A 14,486-nucleotide genomic window follows, 5' to 3' on the forward strand; every position below is an offset into this window, starting at 1 on the left:
TGATCCAAAACATAAAGCAAAATCTACAATGGAATGGTTCAAAAATAAACATATCCAGGTGTTAGAATGGCCAAGTGAAAGTCCAGACCTGAATCCAATCGAGAATCTGTGGAAAGAACTGAAAACTGCTGTTCACAAATGCTCTCCATCCAACCTCACTGAGCTCGAGCTGTTTTGCATGGAGGAATGGGAAAAAATGTCAGTCTCTCGATGTGCAAAACTGATAGAGACATACCCCAAGCGACTTACAGCTGTAATCGCAGCAAAAGGTGGCACTACAAAGTATTAACTTAATTAAGGGGGCTGAATAATTTTGCACGCCCAATTTTTCAGTTTTTGATTTGTTAAAAAAGTTTGAAATATCCAATAAATGTCGTTCCACTTCATGATTGTGTCCCACTTGTTGTTGATTCTTCACAAAAAAAATACAGTTTTATATCTTTATGTTTGAAGCCTGAAATGTGGCAAAAGTTCGCAAAGTTCAAGGGGGCCGAATACTTTCGCAAGGCACTGTATCTTCTGAAAAATGAATGGTGAAAAGCCCCTTTGTTCAGAAGTCTGAGCTGGTGCGAAAGGAAGCAGTTCTGACAGTACAACGTCTGTCAAGAAGATCCATGAAGGTAAAAGCTGCGTCACAGCCACACCCTCTTAGGTCTCTGTCTGTCTTTCTACTCGGGCAGAAAGAGGGCCATCTTAGGCCGTGCTCCTCACATCTGTCTGTTTGGTCAAGATGAGGTCACTGAAGCTCGGCACTGCAGCTGCTTACTGCTCGGGACTCGAAAGGAGTGCAAATTCAGTTTCAGGGCCACAAAAGCATTTTCTTTTGAAAACACTCATGGACCGCTAGCACACGGTAGCCCAATGAAGCGTAGATGCATACTCTAGATTATAAGTACAAATGCTGCAGCAAATACAAATACTGTACACGGCAAGGGCACTTGGTGGTGAAAAGATTGAGTACGTGAACTCAGTTTTAGCGTTGCATATTGTGGCCTTACTGTAGCCCTCAAACTACATTGTAAGGAGAACAACGAACACTTGCCATTTGAGTAAACCATCACTGTTATAACAAAACATCTCCGCCAAAAAGCTTTCAGGGAATGGAAAAACTGCCGTATTGGACCATTTATGAAGACGCATAGCAACACTTTATTTCCAGCAGCTACAGGTTTTCTTCCGACAGAGACAAAACATACTTCTGGTCATATGCACAAGAGAAAGCAAGGAAACGAAACAGCGGATGTGCACAAAAGGTAGTGACCAAAAGGTTACAGGTCATCTCAATGGAAGTCCTCAGAGCACACGGTTTCCGGTCCTCAAAGTGTGACCTTAAAAACCCGTACCACACTTCAGAGATGAGTGGCTGGGTGTACCCAAAAGGCTAACTCCTAACTACGATTCATCCTTCTGTAAGTCATCCGGCCAGGCTTCTCTGAGTTGAGAATCTGACTCAATTGGCAATTTCCACGAAGAGAGACTGGGAGTAACGATAAGGGGATGAGAAGGTCAGGAAATCAGCAGATGAGTGCAGAAAGATGGGGACGAAGACGTGCGACATCCCCTTCTCTGATTTCACTGTGACAATAACTAATTAAACGGAGGGGGGGGGGGGGGGGGGCGTTCCCGATGCAAGCGTGGGGTTGGAGCATGTATTTGTGTGCACGGTGCCTTCGGAAAGTATTCACACCCCTTGAATTCTTCCACATTTTGTTGTGTCACAGCGTGAATTTAGATTTTTGTGTCACTGATCCACACACAACACCTCATAATATCAAAGTGGAATTATGTTTTTAGAAATGTTTACAAAATGAATTTAAAAAAATGAAAAGCTGAACTGTCTTGAGTCAGTAAGTATTCAACCCCTTTGTTACGGCAAGCCTAATTAAATTTGTGAGTAAAAATGTGCTTAACAAGTCACACAATAAGTTGCATGGACTCTTTGTGCAGTAATGTGATTTTTTAAATGACTACCTCATCTCTGTTCCCCACACATACAATTATCTGTAAGGTCCCTCAGTCGAGCAGTGGATTTCAAGCACAGATTCAACCACAAAGACCAGGGAGGTTTTCCGACGGCTCGGAAAGAAGACATTGAATATCCCTTTGAGCATTGTGAAGTGATTAATTACACTTAGGATGGTCACCCAATACACCCAGTCACTACAAAGATACAGGAACACTTCCTAACTCAGTTGCCAGAGTGGAAGGAAACCACTCAGGGATTTCACCATGAAGCCAATGGTGACTTTAAAACAGTTACAGAGTTTAATGGCTGTGATAGGAGATAACTGAGGATGGATCAACAACATTTTAGTTACTCCACAATATTAACATAGATGACAGAGTGAAAAGAAGGAAGCCTGTACAGAATAAAAATATTCCAAAATATGCACTGAAGTACTCCCAAAAATAAATTAACTTTTTGTTCTGAATACAAAGCGTTATGTTTGGGGCAAATCCAACACAACACATCACTGAGACTAGGGAGTTATTTGGGATAAAAAAAATGAATGGAATAGAGCAAAGCACAGAAAACATCCTAGAGGAAAACATGTTTCAGACTGCTTTCCAACACACAATGGGAGACAAATTCCCCTTTTAAGCAGGTAATTCAACAATTGCCTAAAACACAAGGCCAAATCTACACTGGAGCTGCTTACCAAGACGACATTGAACGTTCCTGAGTGGCCTAGTTACAGTTTTGACTTAAGTCGGCTTGAAAATCTATGGCAAGACTTGAAAATGGCTGTCTAGCAATGATCATCAACCAACTCGACAGAGCGGGGGAGCGAGAGATGAACAGAGGAAACAAGGGAGTAAGGAGAAAAGACAAGGATTTTTAAAAGAACAATGTGCAAATATTGAACAATCCAGGTGTGCAAAGTTCTTAGAGACTTACCCAGAAAAACTCTGACAGCTGCAATCGCTGCCAAAGGATGTATTGACTTAGGGGGTTGAATACTTATCTAATCAAGTTATATTAGTGTTTTATTTTCCATACATTTTTTTTATGTTCAAATTCTTCTTCCACTTTGACAAAACAGAGTATTTCGTGTAGATCGTTGACAAAAAAAAAAGGCAATTAAATCCATTTTAATCCCACTTTGTAACACAACAAAATGTGGAAAAAGTTGAGGTGCGTGAATACTTTCTGTATGTGTCTGTGTAAGTGTGTGGATGCATAAGTGAGCAGAGCATGGTATTCTCCTGCAGGCCTGGTAGAGGAAGTCAGCCTCCGACCAGAGGGCTTGGCAGGAAGTGAGATGATTAGAGCCGAGACCTCTGAGAGTTGGATTTGGAGATGTGGGAAAGTGGCCCTCAGAGAGAGAGAGAGAGAGAGAGAGAGAGAGAGCGAAAGCACAGAAAGAAAGGAACCAGAAAATGCAGACAGATGACAGGGGACAGAAAAATGTGAAAAGAAGGAAAAATGTGGGAAAGAATGGAGACAGAGATAGGAAGAGAGCGAGAGAGAGGTTAATAACTGTAGGAGGCACAAAATGAGGAAAAGAAAAAGAGAGAGAGATAACTAATAGCTATAGACGGGGAGGAGTGGGTTTGGAGGGGGAGATGACAGATATCAACTAAGTTGTGCTTCATTAGCCAGGCGAGTCTGGAGACAGACCCGGAGTACAAACCTAAAGATAAGGACGAAAGGGCGCCAGCGCAGCACGAACACACGCAAATACACACGCCTAGACTATAGTCTAGTTTAGCATCTGACATATCATCTAAAACATATTTCATGCTAACCCAAGGCAGCGGCCACTGCGCAGGCATGGGCTTGGTGACATATGCTCCTTTGGGTTGGACTGGAGGGCCCTCCAAGTGTAGTAGAGTACGCTCGTTTGAACAATGGCCACTATTAGCTAATGGGGATGTTCGAAAATGTTCTCCGCCCAGCTTAATTGCGCTAAAATGTCTGTTTAAATTAACATCTCACCGAGTGAAGAGATAATGACATTGAATTCAATGGAACGACAGTAATAGGCAAAAGGAGAAGAGGATTCACTTAATAATACGTAGAATGTGTGTGTGTGTGTGTGTGTGTGTGTGTGTGTGTGTGTTAGAGAGAGCCACCGTAATAAGGTTTTTCATTATTCTTTAAGGAGCGGTGGAGGAGGAGGAGAGGAGAGACGCAGAGGAGGGAATGTACTGGAAGGAAAGCAGACACAAATACGACCAAAGGCCATCATGCTCATTTTCTCTGCTATTACAGGACCGGTGGTGAGGGTGCAAGCCCTACATCCGAGAGTGTGTGATAAAGGAGAGGGGTTCAAGCTACTGGAACCTGTGTCTGCCTGTCTGTCTGCCTGTCTGCCTGTCTGCCTGTCTGCCTGCCTGCCTGCCTGCCTGTCTGCCTGCCTGCCTGCCTGCCTGCCTGCCAATGATATTTCGCTCTGTCCTCCAATGTACAAATAGGGTGGGGGTTACAAGTATAGGCTGCCTGCACCAAATCCCGAGTTCACCATGCAGCACAGGAGATTAGGTCCTTTGAAATGTGAGCCTTTTGATGGACTGAAGATTGGCGACAGAAGACTGATGACTGATAGACAAGGAGAGGGGGAGCGAGAGATGAACAGAGGAAACAAGGGAGTAAGGAGAAAAGACAAGGACGGCGGAATGTGTGACAAGGTCACAGGGTGTAGACAGACAACGAGGCCAGACAGAAGCCATGGGGAAATGTCAGCCAAGGCTTTAGACGGAGGAGCCCGGAGAAAATGAGAGCAGGATCAAGTGTTCTTGTCTTTTAACGGAGAGGGCTTTTCCAGCCAAGATGATGAACAACATAATACTTGAGGACAGTGATGGTGGAAGGACAGAAAAGTGGACTAAAAGTACAGGACGAGGTTTTGAGAAAGGTGCTTTTTGTACTACAAAAACAATCTCTAATCTTTATAATTTTAGAGATCCAAGGGGTTATGGTTATTGTGAATGGTTGGTTTGTAGTAGTATGTATGGGTAGATGGAGGAACACAGATTAAGTATCAGCACAAAACACAGCATTGGTCTACATTCAAAACATTTCAAATATAGTTTAATTGAGCTGATGGGACTGAAAGTCTGAAATCCACCATGGTTTTTAGTGATACATGAGCCATTCACATTTTTTTTCACATGATAATTGTGTGAGGTCACTTGGGTGTATGCATGAACATGTTTGTATGTGCATAAGCTGGAGAGAGTATGGATGTCTTTATGTTCCATGTGTATGTCAATGTGTGAGGGGTGTTTGATTGTTCGTGTACGAGGGTGTGCATTTTCCTAAAAAAGTATGTATGTACAAGTGTTGGGTGTTTGCATACACTACCATTCAAAAGTTTGGGGTCACTTAGAAATGTCCTTGTTTTTGAAGGTAAAGCAAATGTTTTGTCCGTTAAAATAACATCAAATTGAACAGAAATACAGTGTAGACATTGTTAATGTTGTAAATTACTATTGTAGCTGGGAACGGCAGATTTTCAATGGAATATCTACAGTACATATGCGCACAGAGGCCCAATTTCAGCAACCATCACACCTGTGTTCCAATGTCACGTTGTGTTAGCTAATCCAAGTGTATAATTTTAAAAGGCTTATTGATCATTAGAAAACCATTTTGCAAGTATGTTAGCACAGCTGAAAAAGGTTGTCCTGATTAAAGAAGCAATAAAACTTACCTTCTTTAGACTAGTTGTGTATCTGGAGCATCAGCATTTGTGGGTTCGATTACAGGCTCAAAATGGCCAGAAACCAAGAACTTCTCAAACTCGTCAGTCTATTCTTGTTCTGAGAAATGAAGGCTATTCCATGCCAGAAATTGCCAAGAAACTGAAGATCTCGTACAGCGCTGTGTACTACTCCCTTCACATTATAGCGCAAACTGGCCCTAACCAGAATAGAAAGAGGATTGGGAGGCCCCGGTGTACAACTGAGCAAGAGGACAAGTATATTAGAGTATCTAGTTTGAGAAACTAGAAGTCCTACAAGTCCTCAACTGGCAGCTTCATTAAATAGTACCCATCAAAACACCAGTCTCAACATCAACATTGAAGAGGTGACTCCGGGATGCTGGCCTTCTAGGCAGAGTTGCAAAGAAAAGCCATATCTCAGACTGGTCAATAAAAAGAAAATATTTAGATGGGCAAAAGAACACAGACACTGGACAGAGGAAGATTGGAAAAAAAGTGTAATGAAAAGACGAATCTAAGTTTGAGGTGTTCGGATCACAAAGAAGAACACCCGTGAGACGCAGAAAAAATGAAAAGATGCTGGAGGAGTGCTTGACGCCATCTGTCAAGCATTGTGTAGGCAATGTGATGGTCTGGGGGTGCTTTGGTGGTGGTAAAGTGGGAGATTTGTGCAGGGTAAAAGGGATCTTGAAGAAGGAAGGCTATCACTCCATTTTGCAACGCCATGCCATGCCCTGTGGACGGCGCTTAATTGGAGCCAATATCCTCCTACAACAGGACAATGACCCAAAGCACAGCTCCAAACTATGCAATAACTATTTAGGGAAGAAGCAGTCAGCTAGTATTCTGTCTATAATGGAGTGGCCAGCACATTCACCGAATCTCAACCCTATTGAGCTGTTGTGGGAGCAGCTTGACCGTATGGTATGTAAGATGTGCCCATCAAGCCAATCCAATTTGTGGGAGGTGCATCAGAAAGCATGGGGTGAAATCTCTTCAGAATACCTCAACAAATTGACAACTAGAATGCCAAAAGGTCTGCAAGGCAGTAATTGCTGCAAATGGAGGATTCGTTGACAAAAGCAAAGTTTTGAAGGGCACAACTATTATTTCAATTAAAAATCATTATTTTTAACCTTGGCAACGTCTTTACTATATTTCCTGTTCATTTTGCAACTCGTTTCATGTATGTTTACCATGGAAAACGAGGACATTTCTAAGTGAGCCCAAACTTTCGAACGGCCGTGTACATGTGCGCGCATTCACCTATAGGTCCCTACAATGCTGCTGAATTGGTCTGTGTTTGTATGTGTCCCGTGCCCCACACCGTACCTGGGGTTTGGAAGTTGATGCGTCTCATTTCCACGGGGTCTGTTGGATGGTGGGGTGTGATCTCTGCGTTGTTCAGCAGACATTTTGTTCTGGGCTCTGACTCCTTTCGTTTACGGCTTTGAAGGGGGGGGGGGGGGGGGGGGGGAACACAGACGCACACCGTCAAGACCCAACTGAAACAAAATGTCCACCCTCCACACACACAAAATAAAGCTCACTGTGCTGCTACGACAACTTTAGTGCTGAATGTTGAAATAACCCTCCACGAAACAAGTCCGAGAGTAATATCTAGTGAGCCAGCTTCTCTTTCCCTGACATTTTTTTCACCCCGACTAATTAAAAACATATTTTATGCTGAGACAGGTTATTTTCTCGCAGAAATAACACACAGCAATAAAGTACGGCTAAGCCTTACCTGTCAGGTTTGCTGCTTCCGGAGAAAGCAATGGGAGTTTCAAATAAATATATAAAGAGGGAAAAAACACAACACAAGGAGAGAGAGGGGGGAGAAGAGAGAAATCAATAGAGAGCATTTTAAAATTCACAGGGGCAGCCGCCTCGCAGTGCTAGCTAGATAAAGCTCATCAGCATTTGGAGGAGCCGGTCTGGGTCGTGTGTGTGTGTTACCGTGTGTGTGTGTGTGTGTGTGTGTGTGTGTGTGTGTGTGTGTGTGTGTGTGTTTATGACTGTGTGTGTGTCTTGGTGAGGGGGTGGGGGGTGTCAGGACCAAGGGCAGGTAGAAACACTAGCCACCAGGGAGAGAGAGGGAAAGCAGGAGAGAGAGGAGAGAGGAGAGAGAGAGAGATTCGAGGAGAGATGTTACTCTCCCTTACCACCAGCATGCAGAGGTACAAGCCAAGGTCAGACTAATTGTCAGGGAGCATCTGAAAGTTAGGCCCTGTTTCTCCTACTCAAACTTTGGCCGGCCTATTCTACATACATGACTGCACACAGTTACAGTATACTACCGGGGCTTGTGGTCTCTTAGACAGTGTGTTGCCTACAACTGTTAAACCAGAATCAGATACAGTACTTTAACTGCTTGCTTGCTCCAGCCCCTCAAAAACACATGTAAATACTTTAGATTTCAGTTACTTTCAGGTTAAAACAATGCTTTAGATATCTCCCCATCAAGTAAAGGAGCAGAGCATTAGCTCTTTCCGTAACTCTTCTATGTCTTCTTTTCCCCACAGTCCCTCCTTTTTTGTTCCCCGCCCCCCAACATACGGAACAAACGCCACCCCCTCAGAATCCCCTGTAGCCTACACACCCCCCCAGAGTCTCCTACAACGTAACTCACTTCTTGTAGAGGAGGATGGCGATGACGATGCAGATGATGAAGACCACGGCCAGCACGGGCCCCACCACCCAAATGAGGCCATCTCCGCCCGTCTCGATGGGCAGAGGATCCACTTCCATCTCTGGGGTCACCACTGGATCCGTGTATGGGCTGGCCGCAAACATTTTCTACACAGAGCGAGAGTAGAGAGAGATACACATAGGGCTCAATACAATTAACAGGAAACAAATAGACAGACATAAAATATAGACAAGGGCTCAATGGAATTAAACTGAGAAGTAGTGTAGCTTTGAATAACATGAATACCTTTCATTAACTCACTCACACATCTGGGATGACCAGTCAGTTATCTCTATACTGTATATGGATATTGCATATGGATCTGTGTGTGTGTGTGTGTGTGTGTGTGTGTGTGCGTGCAAGCGTATTTGTGTTCTGAGTGCGCATGTGCACGTGTATCCACATTGCGCCTCTCATCTCCATCTCTAGTCCTCACCCCGGCCGTGGTGTTGAGCTCGGCCAGCAGGAAGAAGACGTACTCCTGCCCAGGCTCCAGAGGTTTGTTCTCACAGCTGCTGTGGCGGTGCTCTGTGCCCAGGGTGAACGTGGTGGGGAGCTGCTTGAAGCAGGCTGTGATGTAGGGCTTTTTGCCGTCCGCCTGGCTCAGCTGGCGCCTGGTGCGACGCTTCGGGGTGATGTCCCTCAGCAGCTGGAGGAGACAGGGAGAGAGTGGTGAGGGGGAATGAGGTATGGAAGGGGGTTGAGGAGGGTGTGAGATGTCTAAGGGACTTTATCTTGGTTGGTTGGTTTGTCCGTCTGATTTGTCTCTCTGTCAAATGTATCTGTCTGTCCATCTCTCTGCATATTAATTGCTTCATCTCTATTTGATAAAGTGGACTGAGGATGTTCATGCGTGCTCTTTTAAAACGTCGAAAAGGGAAAGAGTTGGCAGACCCACGGTATCCATGAAAAGTACAGTCCGTCTGTCTATCTCTCTATCTTTTCCTCCACCGACCTGTCTACTCATCAGTTTATCATTCCTATTGCTCCGTCCGTCCACCTATCTGATCAGTCAGTGTGTGAGTGAAGAGGAGAACATCAATGGAGATAGTTTGTGTACAAATGTAAATGTCAGCTGAAAACGTCCTAAATAGGGTTTTTGCGGGTCGATTCCCTCCGTACACTCTGGCCCCAAAGTCAATAGGGTGCTTGTTGGCATGGTGCCCTGACAGACCAGGCCACTCCATTTCTTTACAACAAGAAAATGAAGGAGTCCTCAGAAGAGGCGGAATATTGGTCATTCCAAATCCAAGAGCTCACCGCTGATCCAAAGCCGCGGGAAGATCTCAACCCCCAACCCCCGAAACAATCTTCCCGCGGCCATTCGCTGATCACAGCTCAAGATCACCCCTAACAACCGAGGAAGGGTGGGAGCAGGGAGGTAATCCCCTTCTCTCCAGGCAGGATGGTTGGAGGGAGAGAGGTACCACCCCTGGGGGAAATGACAGTACCTCTCCGATATGGCAAACTTAGCCAGAACCACACGCGAGGGTGCAACATGACATTTTATAGAAATGTTGTGCCCTTTGTGAATGTCATACAACAACAACAAAAATGCAGTTTTACTCAGATATGGTTCAAGTTTTTAGTGATAAAAAAATAAGTTGAGTCACCTGGGAAGAGCACTGTGGTTGAAACACAATTCCATTGGGGACTTTGAGCAACACTGGGATGTGCGTAATTCCTCGGTTCTTACCTCTTCCAAGTCCATCTCGTCTGGGTTCTTGTGATGTCGGGCTGTTCCCGAGCCCTTCTTTAGTGGTACCACCACCACATAGAAATTCCTGCGAGGCACACAGACATCAGTACCGTCGACATACAACATCTTCAGAGAGCCATAACACTAACTTACACTAATAGGGACGAATGGGCTAGGTTGGATTTAGCCTGAAAGTGTGTGTGTGTGTGTGTGTGTGTGTGTGTATGTATGTATGTATGTATGTATTGATGTATGTATGTATGTATGTGTGAGAGTGATAGAGAGATAGAGAGCAAGATAGAGTGATAGAGATAGATAGTAAGTCAGAGGAAAAGGAACGTGAGAGGGAGAGGATAATGGAACACCGGAGTGAGAGTGGAGATGAGAGAGCAAGACAGAAGGTTGGCAACAGCGAGGGCAAGAAAGCAAGGTGTAATGTGTGCTCTGTGGAAGAGTGTGGGAGTTTGAGGAAGAGAGAAGAAAAAAAAAGAGAGGAGCGCAAGCAAGTGGGACGAACCGGCAAAAGAGCGGAAAGAAGAAAGCAAGATAGAAAGGAGGATGAACCAACAAGAGAAAGAACGATGAAAGAAAGAACCACGTCAGACAAACCCATGAACCCATATACCGAAACCTAGGTGTCAACTTCTCTCACTTGATGTCCTTGCTTTCCACCGGGGTGAAGCCCATGGTCAGAATGTTGTCCGGCTCCGAGTAGAGGTCCAGCTTGGGCTTCTTGACCAGGATGGGCGGTGCAGTCCTAGCGACCACACGGTGGCGAGGTCCACCCTCTGTTTTCTCCTGACACGTGACCCGGAACTCATAGGTGGTGTTGGGCCGCAGGCTGGTGACCAGCGCCTTGGTCAGCCGGGCGTCCACGTCCATCTTCTGGCGGTTGTACTCAATCTGGACAGGGGGCAGATGGACAAACGGAGACACACCAAAAAAAAATACACATTAGGGAAGCCTCAGCTCTGGGGTAAAACTGCTCGGTAAAAGCATGGACGATGTAAAATTAGTTTGAAGGAGATATTCTTTGGGAATAGTGTGTTCCAAGACGGCATGTGTATGCCTGGCTGTCTATAGACATCTCTCTGTGAGGATTGATTGACTCTATAATTTGGTCTATGCAAGATTGCATCGTTTGAACTATGACTTAAATCAAAATTGCAGTCGGTGGCATAATTAGTCACAAATGAATTTATAGAGTCCTGTAGACGTGTGCGTCCTTTTTGTCTGACTGTCTACCGTTTGCTCACCGTGCACCGGAATGGGAACCGCCTCTCAGCAAACTTCCACGTTAGCAACACCGTTGTCTTGGTGACCCACTTCACTGTGAAGTTCTTCGGGACGTCTGTCGTGAGAGAGAAGAGTAAAAAATAAAGAAAAAACGAACAAAACAAAAACAGAGAGGTTGTGTTTAGTTTGGAGAGCTGAGGAAGGAGGAAAGGAGAGAGTGAGAGAGTGTGAAAGAGAAAAAAAGGGAGCGTAGGTCATTTTCCCAGCTGGGGTTCCTCTGGGTTGGAGTAGTGAGTGGGCGGTGAGCTGTGCTGTGATAGGCTGTGAAGGGGGCAACGCTATTGGTTAGACACACAGCATGGGAGACTCATGGACAAGTACGGACCCATGGAGCACGGACGTGCCCGCTGGCTGGCCACCCGGGCAGTGCCAACCCCTCTCTGGCCACTACATCTTTCTACTAGTAACTATCCCCCTTTGCCCGCTCCCTTCCCATTGAAAACCAGGAGTCGTTGACCCTTGTGGTTCTGGCGCCAACCATCTCTGCACTCTGAGCATGGATTGGCACTGCCCACGATGTGCTGCCTGGCGGGCACAAAGACAGACCCAAACACAGCATGCCGACAGTCGTTAGCAGTGCATCGGGGGGATGCCATGCCACAAACCTTACCATAGTGGGAGGGGGGGAACAGAGTAGGACTCAAAACAAACTGAAAACCAACGGAAATAAGGAACCAAAGTCTTGTACTTGATAACGGAAATGTACTAAAACTCTTGACTGAAACAAACTCTTGACTGAGTTCCTACCTTTGTTTCGTTTCTTTGCAAATTGGGTGTGTGTGTGTGAGGCTGCATTAGCTGTGTAAATGTGTGAGGCTGCAAAGGGCTGAAAGGAGACTGCAAGGTGTCTGACCAACCGGCACTTACCTTGGAACGCCGCGTCTCCTCCCCTTTTTCAAACTGACTGACTGTAACTTACTGACTGGTTTTACCTTTGGGTTAGTGAAGTGAGTGTCCCCCGCAAACTTTTTAACGTTCTAGGATTTTTTTTTTGTCGTGGAGAAGAAGTGAAGGTGGTTGGAGGGGGGGGGAAGTTGGTTTCATTTTTGTGTTGTTGCTTGTTGTTTTCAATTTTGTATTTTCCCCCCCGGGTTGGGAGAGAAACAGGCAAGCCATACCTGTCTCAAACGCCACAGTCCGATACTGGATCGGCGGGCTGTAGGGCCCTGGACCTACACTCGTGTGCGCTCGTATTTTCACGTCGTACGCTGAGTTGGGTTTTAGGCTGTTGAGCACGTAGCTGGACTGGATGGCGGGCAGGCTGAGTTCCCGGGGTGCGCCCCCAACGCCCGTCTCCTGGTACGCCAGCGTGTACTCCGTGATGTCCCCGTTGCGCTCCGCCAGCACCGGGGGCGACCATGCCAATTCTACCGAGCAGCAGGTCACGTTGGAGCTCTCGCTGATTTGGGGGTACCCTTGGGGTGTTTGTTCAGGCACATGCAGTTCGGCCGTAGCCTCCTCCCCAAAGCCCCCTCGGCTCTTAGCCTGGACTTTGAAGAGGTAGGTGGCACCGCGGTGGACGCTGGCCACCGTGTACTGCCTCTCCTGGGGGGTGAACTCCAGAGTAGCCAGGGGGGACACGTCCTTGCGGCCAAACTGAAGCCGGTAACCCTGCAGCTCCATGCCAGGGATCATAACATCGGGTGCGTCCCAGCGCACCACGGCCGACGTCTCCGAATCGTGAGCCACTGACAGATAGGGCGGCCCGGGCACTGTTGAGGAAAGGAAACAAACAAAACTTTCATCCATTTATATTTTAACTCTAGGAGGTCAAACAGGATTTGTTTTGAAGAGCGAGAATGGTGTGTGGTTTGTACATCTAGGTACGTCAAAAACAAATAATAGACTGTGCTGTAACATTGTGGACAAGATTAAGGCTGCTCGGGAGGACAATGGTGTATGTTTGGTGTGGGATAAACGTGTTTTCTTCATTATCGAATGGAATGTGCCTTTTAGTGGGGCAAAAACATTTTTTTTCTTTCAGCAGATGAAAGGTTATGCAAGAACAGAGTCAGTAGAAACCACTAAAACCGATTTTGTCTGGGACTACTTTACACTTTCAACGGCATAATGTTGGGCCGGTAGACCTACAGTACTCTATTTGGGTTGGTGCCGATTCCATTTGAACTCAGTCAATTCCGATAATGACATGCAATTCAACTGCAGCTTCAAAGGTCCTCTCAACAGAAACAATGAGCCATTTCTCCTATTCACAAATTGATATTCAATACATTCCAGCATTGACGAGTAGAAGTGTGTGCAAATGCGAATTGGAACTCAAAGTGACTGTGATGTGGCCTTGTCACAGATCTGTTTGTGCTTGGCCAACTCCGTTGTCATTGTCAAGCCTTGGCAGAAACAGACCGGCACCCAGGCTAACTGTGATGTGACGCTCTGACCAAAAAAAAGTATTCTCAAAGTTTCAGTATAAAAGCTAAGAGATAATCAACTCTAGACATGAGGCTTTAGACTGGATGAGCCACAGACCGGATGATGCAGTAGTCTAGACGTTCTTCTTCAGTGACCCAGATTCGGGGTTGTGGATGGCTCTCTTCTCTGTGTTTCTCCCCGTTAGTTAGAGGTCCCATCAGTGTGATCGAGCCAGTGTCAACACGGAGGCTTTGTCTCAGAAGTGAGCGGCGCTTAGTGAGAGATGAGCGCTGTGAAATTGCACTTCAGTCCCATCTTAGTGCAGGCGATCCCACACCAGACTTGTCATCTAACGTTGTCTATGAAAATACATGAGGCGAAAGATGTGATCTTTCACTTGATACACCTGACTCCCAAAAACGCTATCCCCGAAATACTACTACACGGGCTTAATCATAAACATACACGCACAGGCTCCAACACACACACACATTAGGTGCAAAAGTTCAATTTGTGTACATGTGTGTTAGGCTACTCTGCAATATAAGTACTTCTGCCTTTTACGTGCGCACATGCTTATGTGTGTGTGGGTTGTGTATGCACCGTGCCTCGTGATTTAGCCCAACTCAGCAGACAGTTCCTGCCCTTACATCATCCCTGCTGCACACAGGGTAATTTGGCCTCTCTCCCAGGCCAGGGCCCAATATGGAGAAGCCAAACATTTGTCTGGAGCCATCGCTCCCTCCCTCTCACTGGCTGG

The 14,486-nt window shown here is 45.9% G+C and overlaps 1 protein-coding gene across 18 annotated transcripts in view; it reads right to left on the minus strand.

The window, feature by feature from the left end:
- The window catches only part of ptprsa (protein tyrosine phosphatase receptor type Sa), a 282,965-nt gene that overhangs the window by 49,562 nt on the left and 218,917 nt on the right, over positions 1–14,486 (minus strand). For 13 of the 18 annotated variants that reach the window (XM_090235167.1, XM_090235161.1, XM_090235157.1 and 10 more), the window contains 7 exons: positions 12,475–13,068; positions 11,317–11,411; positions 10,713–10,963; positions 10,058–10,145; positions 8,798–9,010; positions 8,302–8,468; positions 7,002–7,117 (listed from right to left, as the gene is read on the minus strand). In XM_090235167.1, coding sequence (XP_090091293.1) covers positions 7,002–7,117; positions 8,302–8,468; positions 8,798–9,010; positions 10,058–10,145; positions 10,713–10,963; positions 11,317–11,411; positions 12,475–13,068 — 1,524 coding nt within the window. Of the gene's footprint in view, positions 1–7,001; positions 7,118–8,301; positions 8,469–8,797; positions 9,011–10,057; positions 10,146–10,712; positions 10,964–11,316; positions 11,412–11,581; positions 13,069–14,486 lie in introns of those variants that run through there. The other 5 variants (XM_090235173.1, XM_090235172.1, XM_090235171.1 and 2 more) reach the window with 2 other exon arrangements.

This window comes from Oncorhynchus mykiss, chromosome 5 (genome assembly GCF_057628025.1).
Source record: "Oncorhynchus mykiss isolate SJ-2025 chromosome 5, ASM5762802v1, whole genome shotgun sequence".
NCBI classification, from domain to species: Eukaryota; Metazoa; Chordata; class Actinopteri; order Salmoniformes; family Salmonidae; genus Oncorhynchus; species Oncorhynchus mykiss.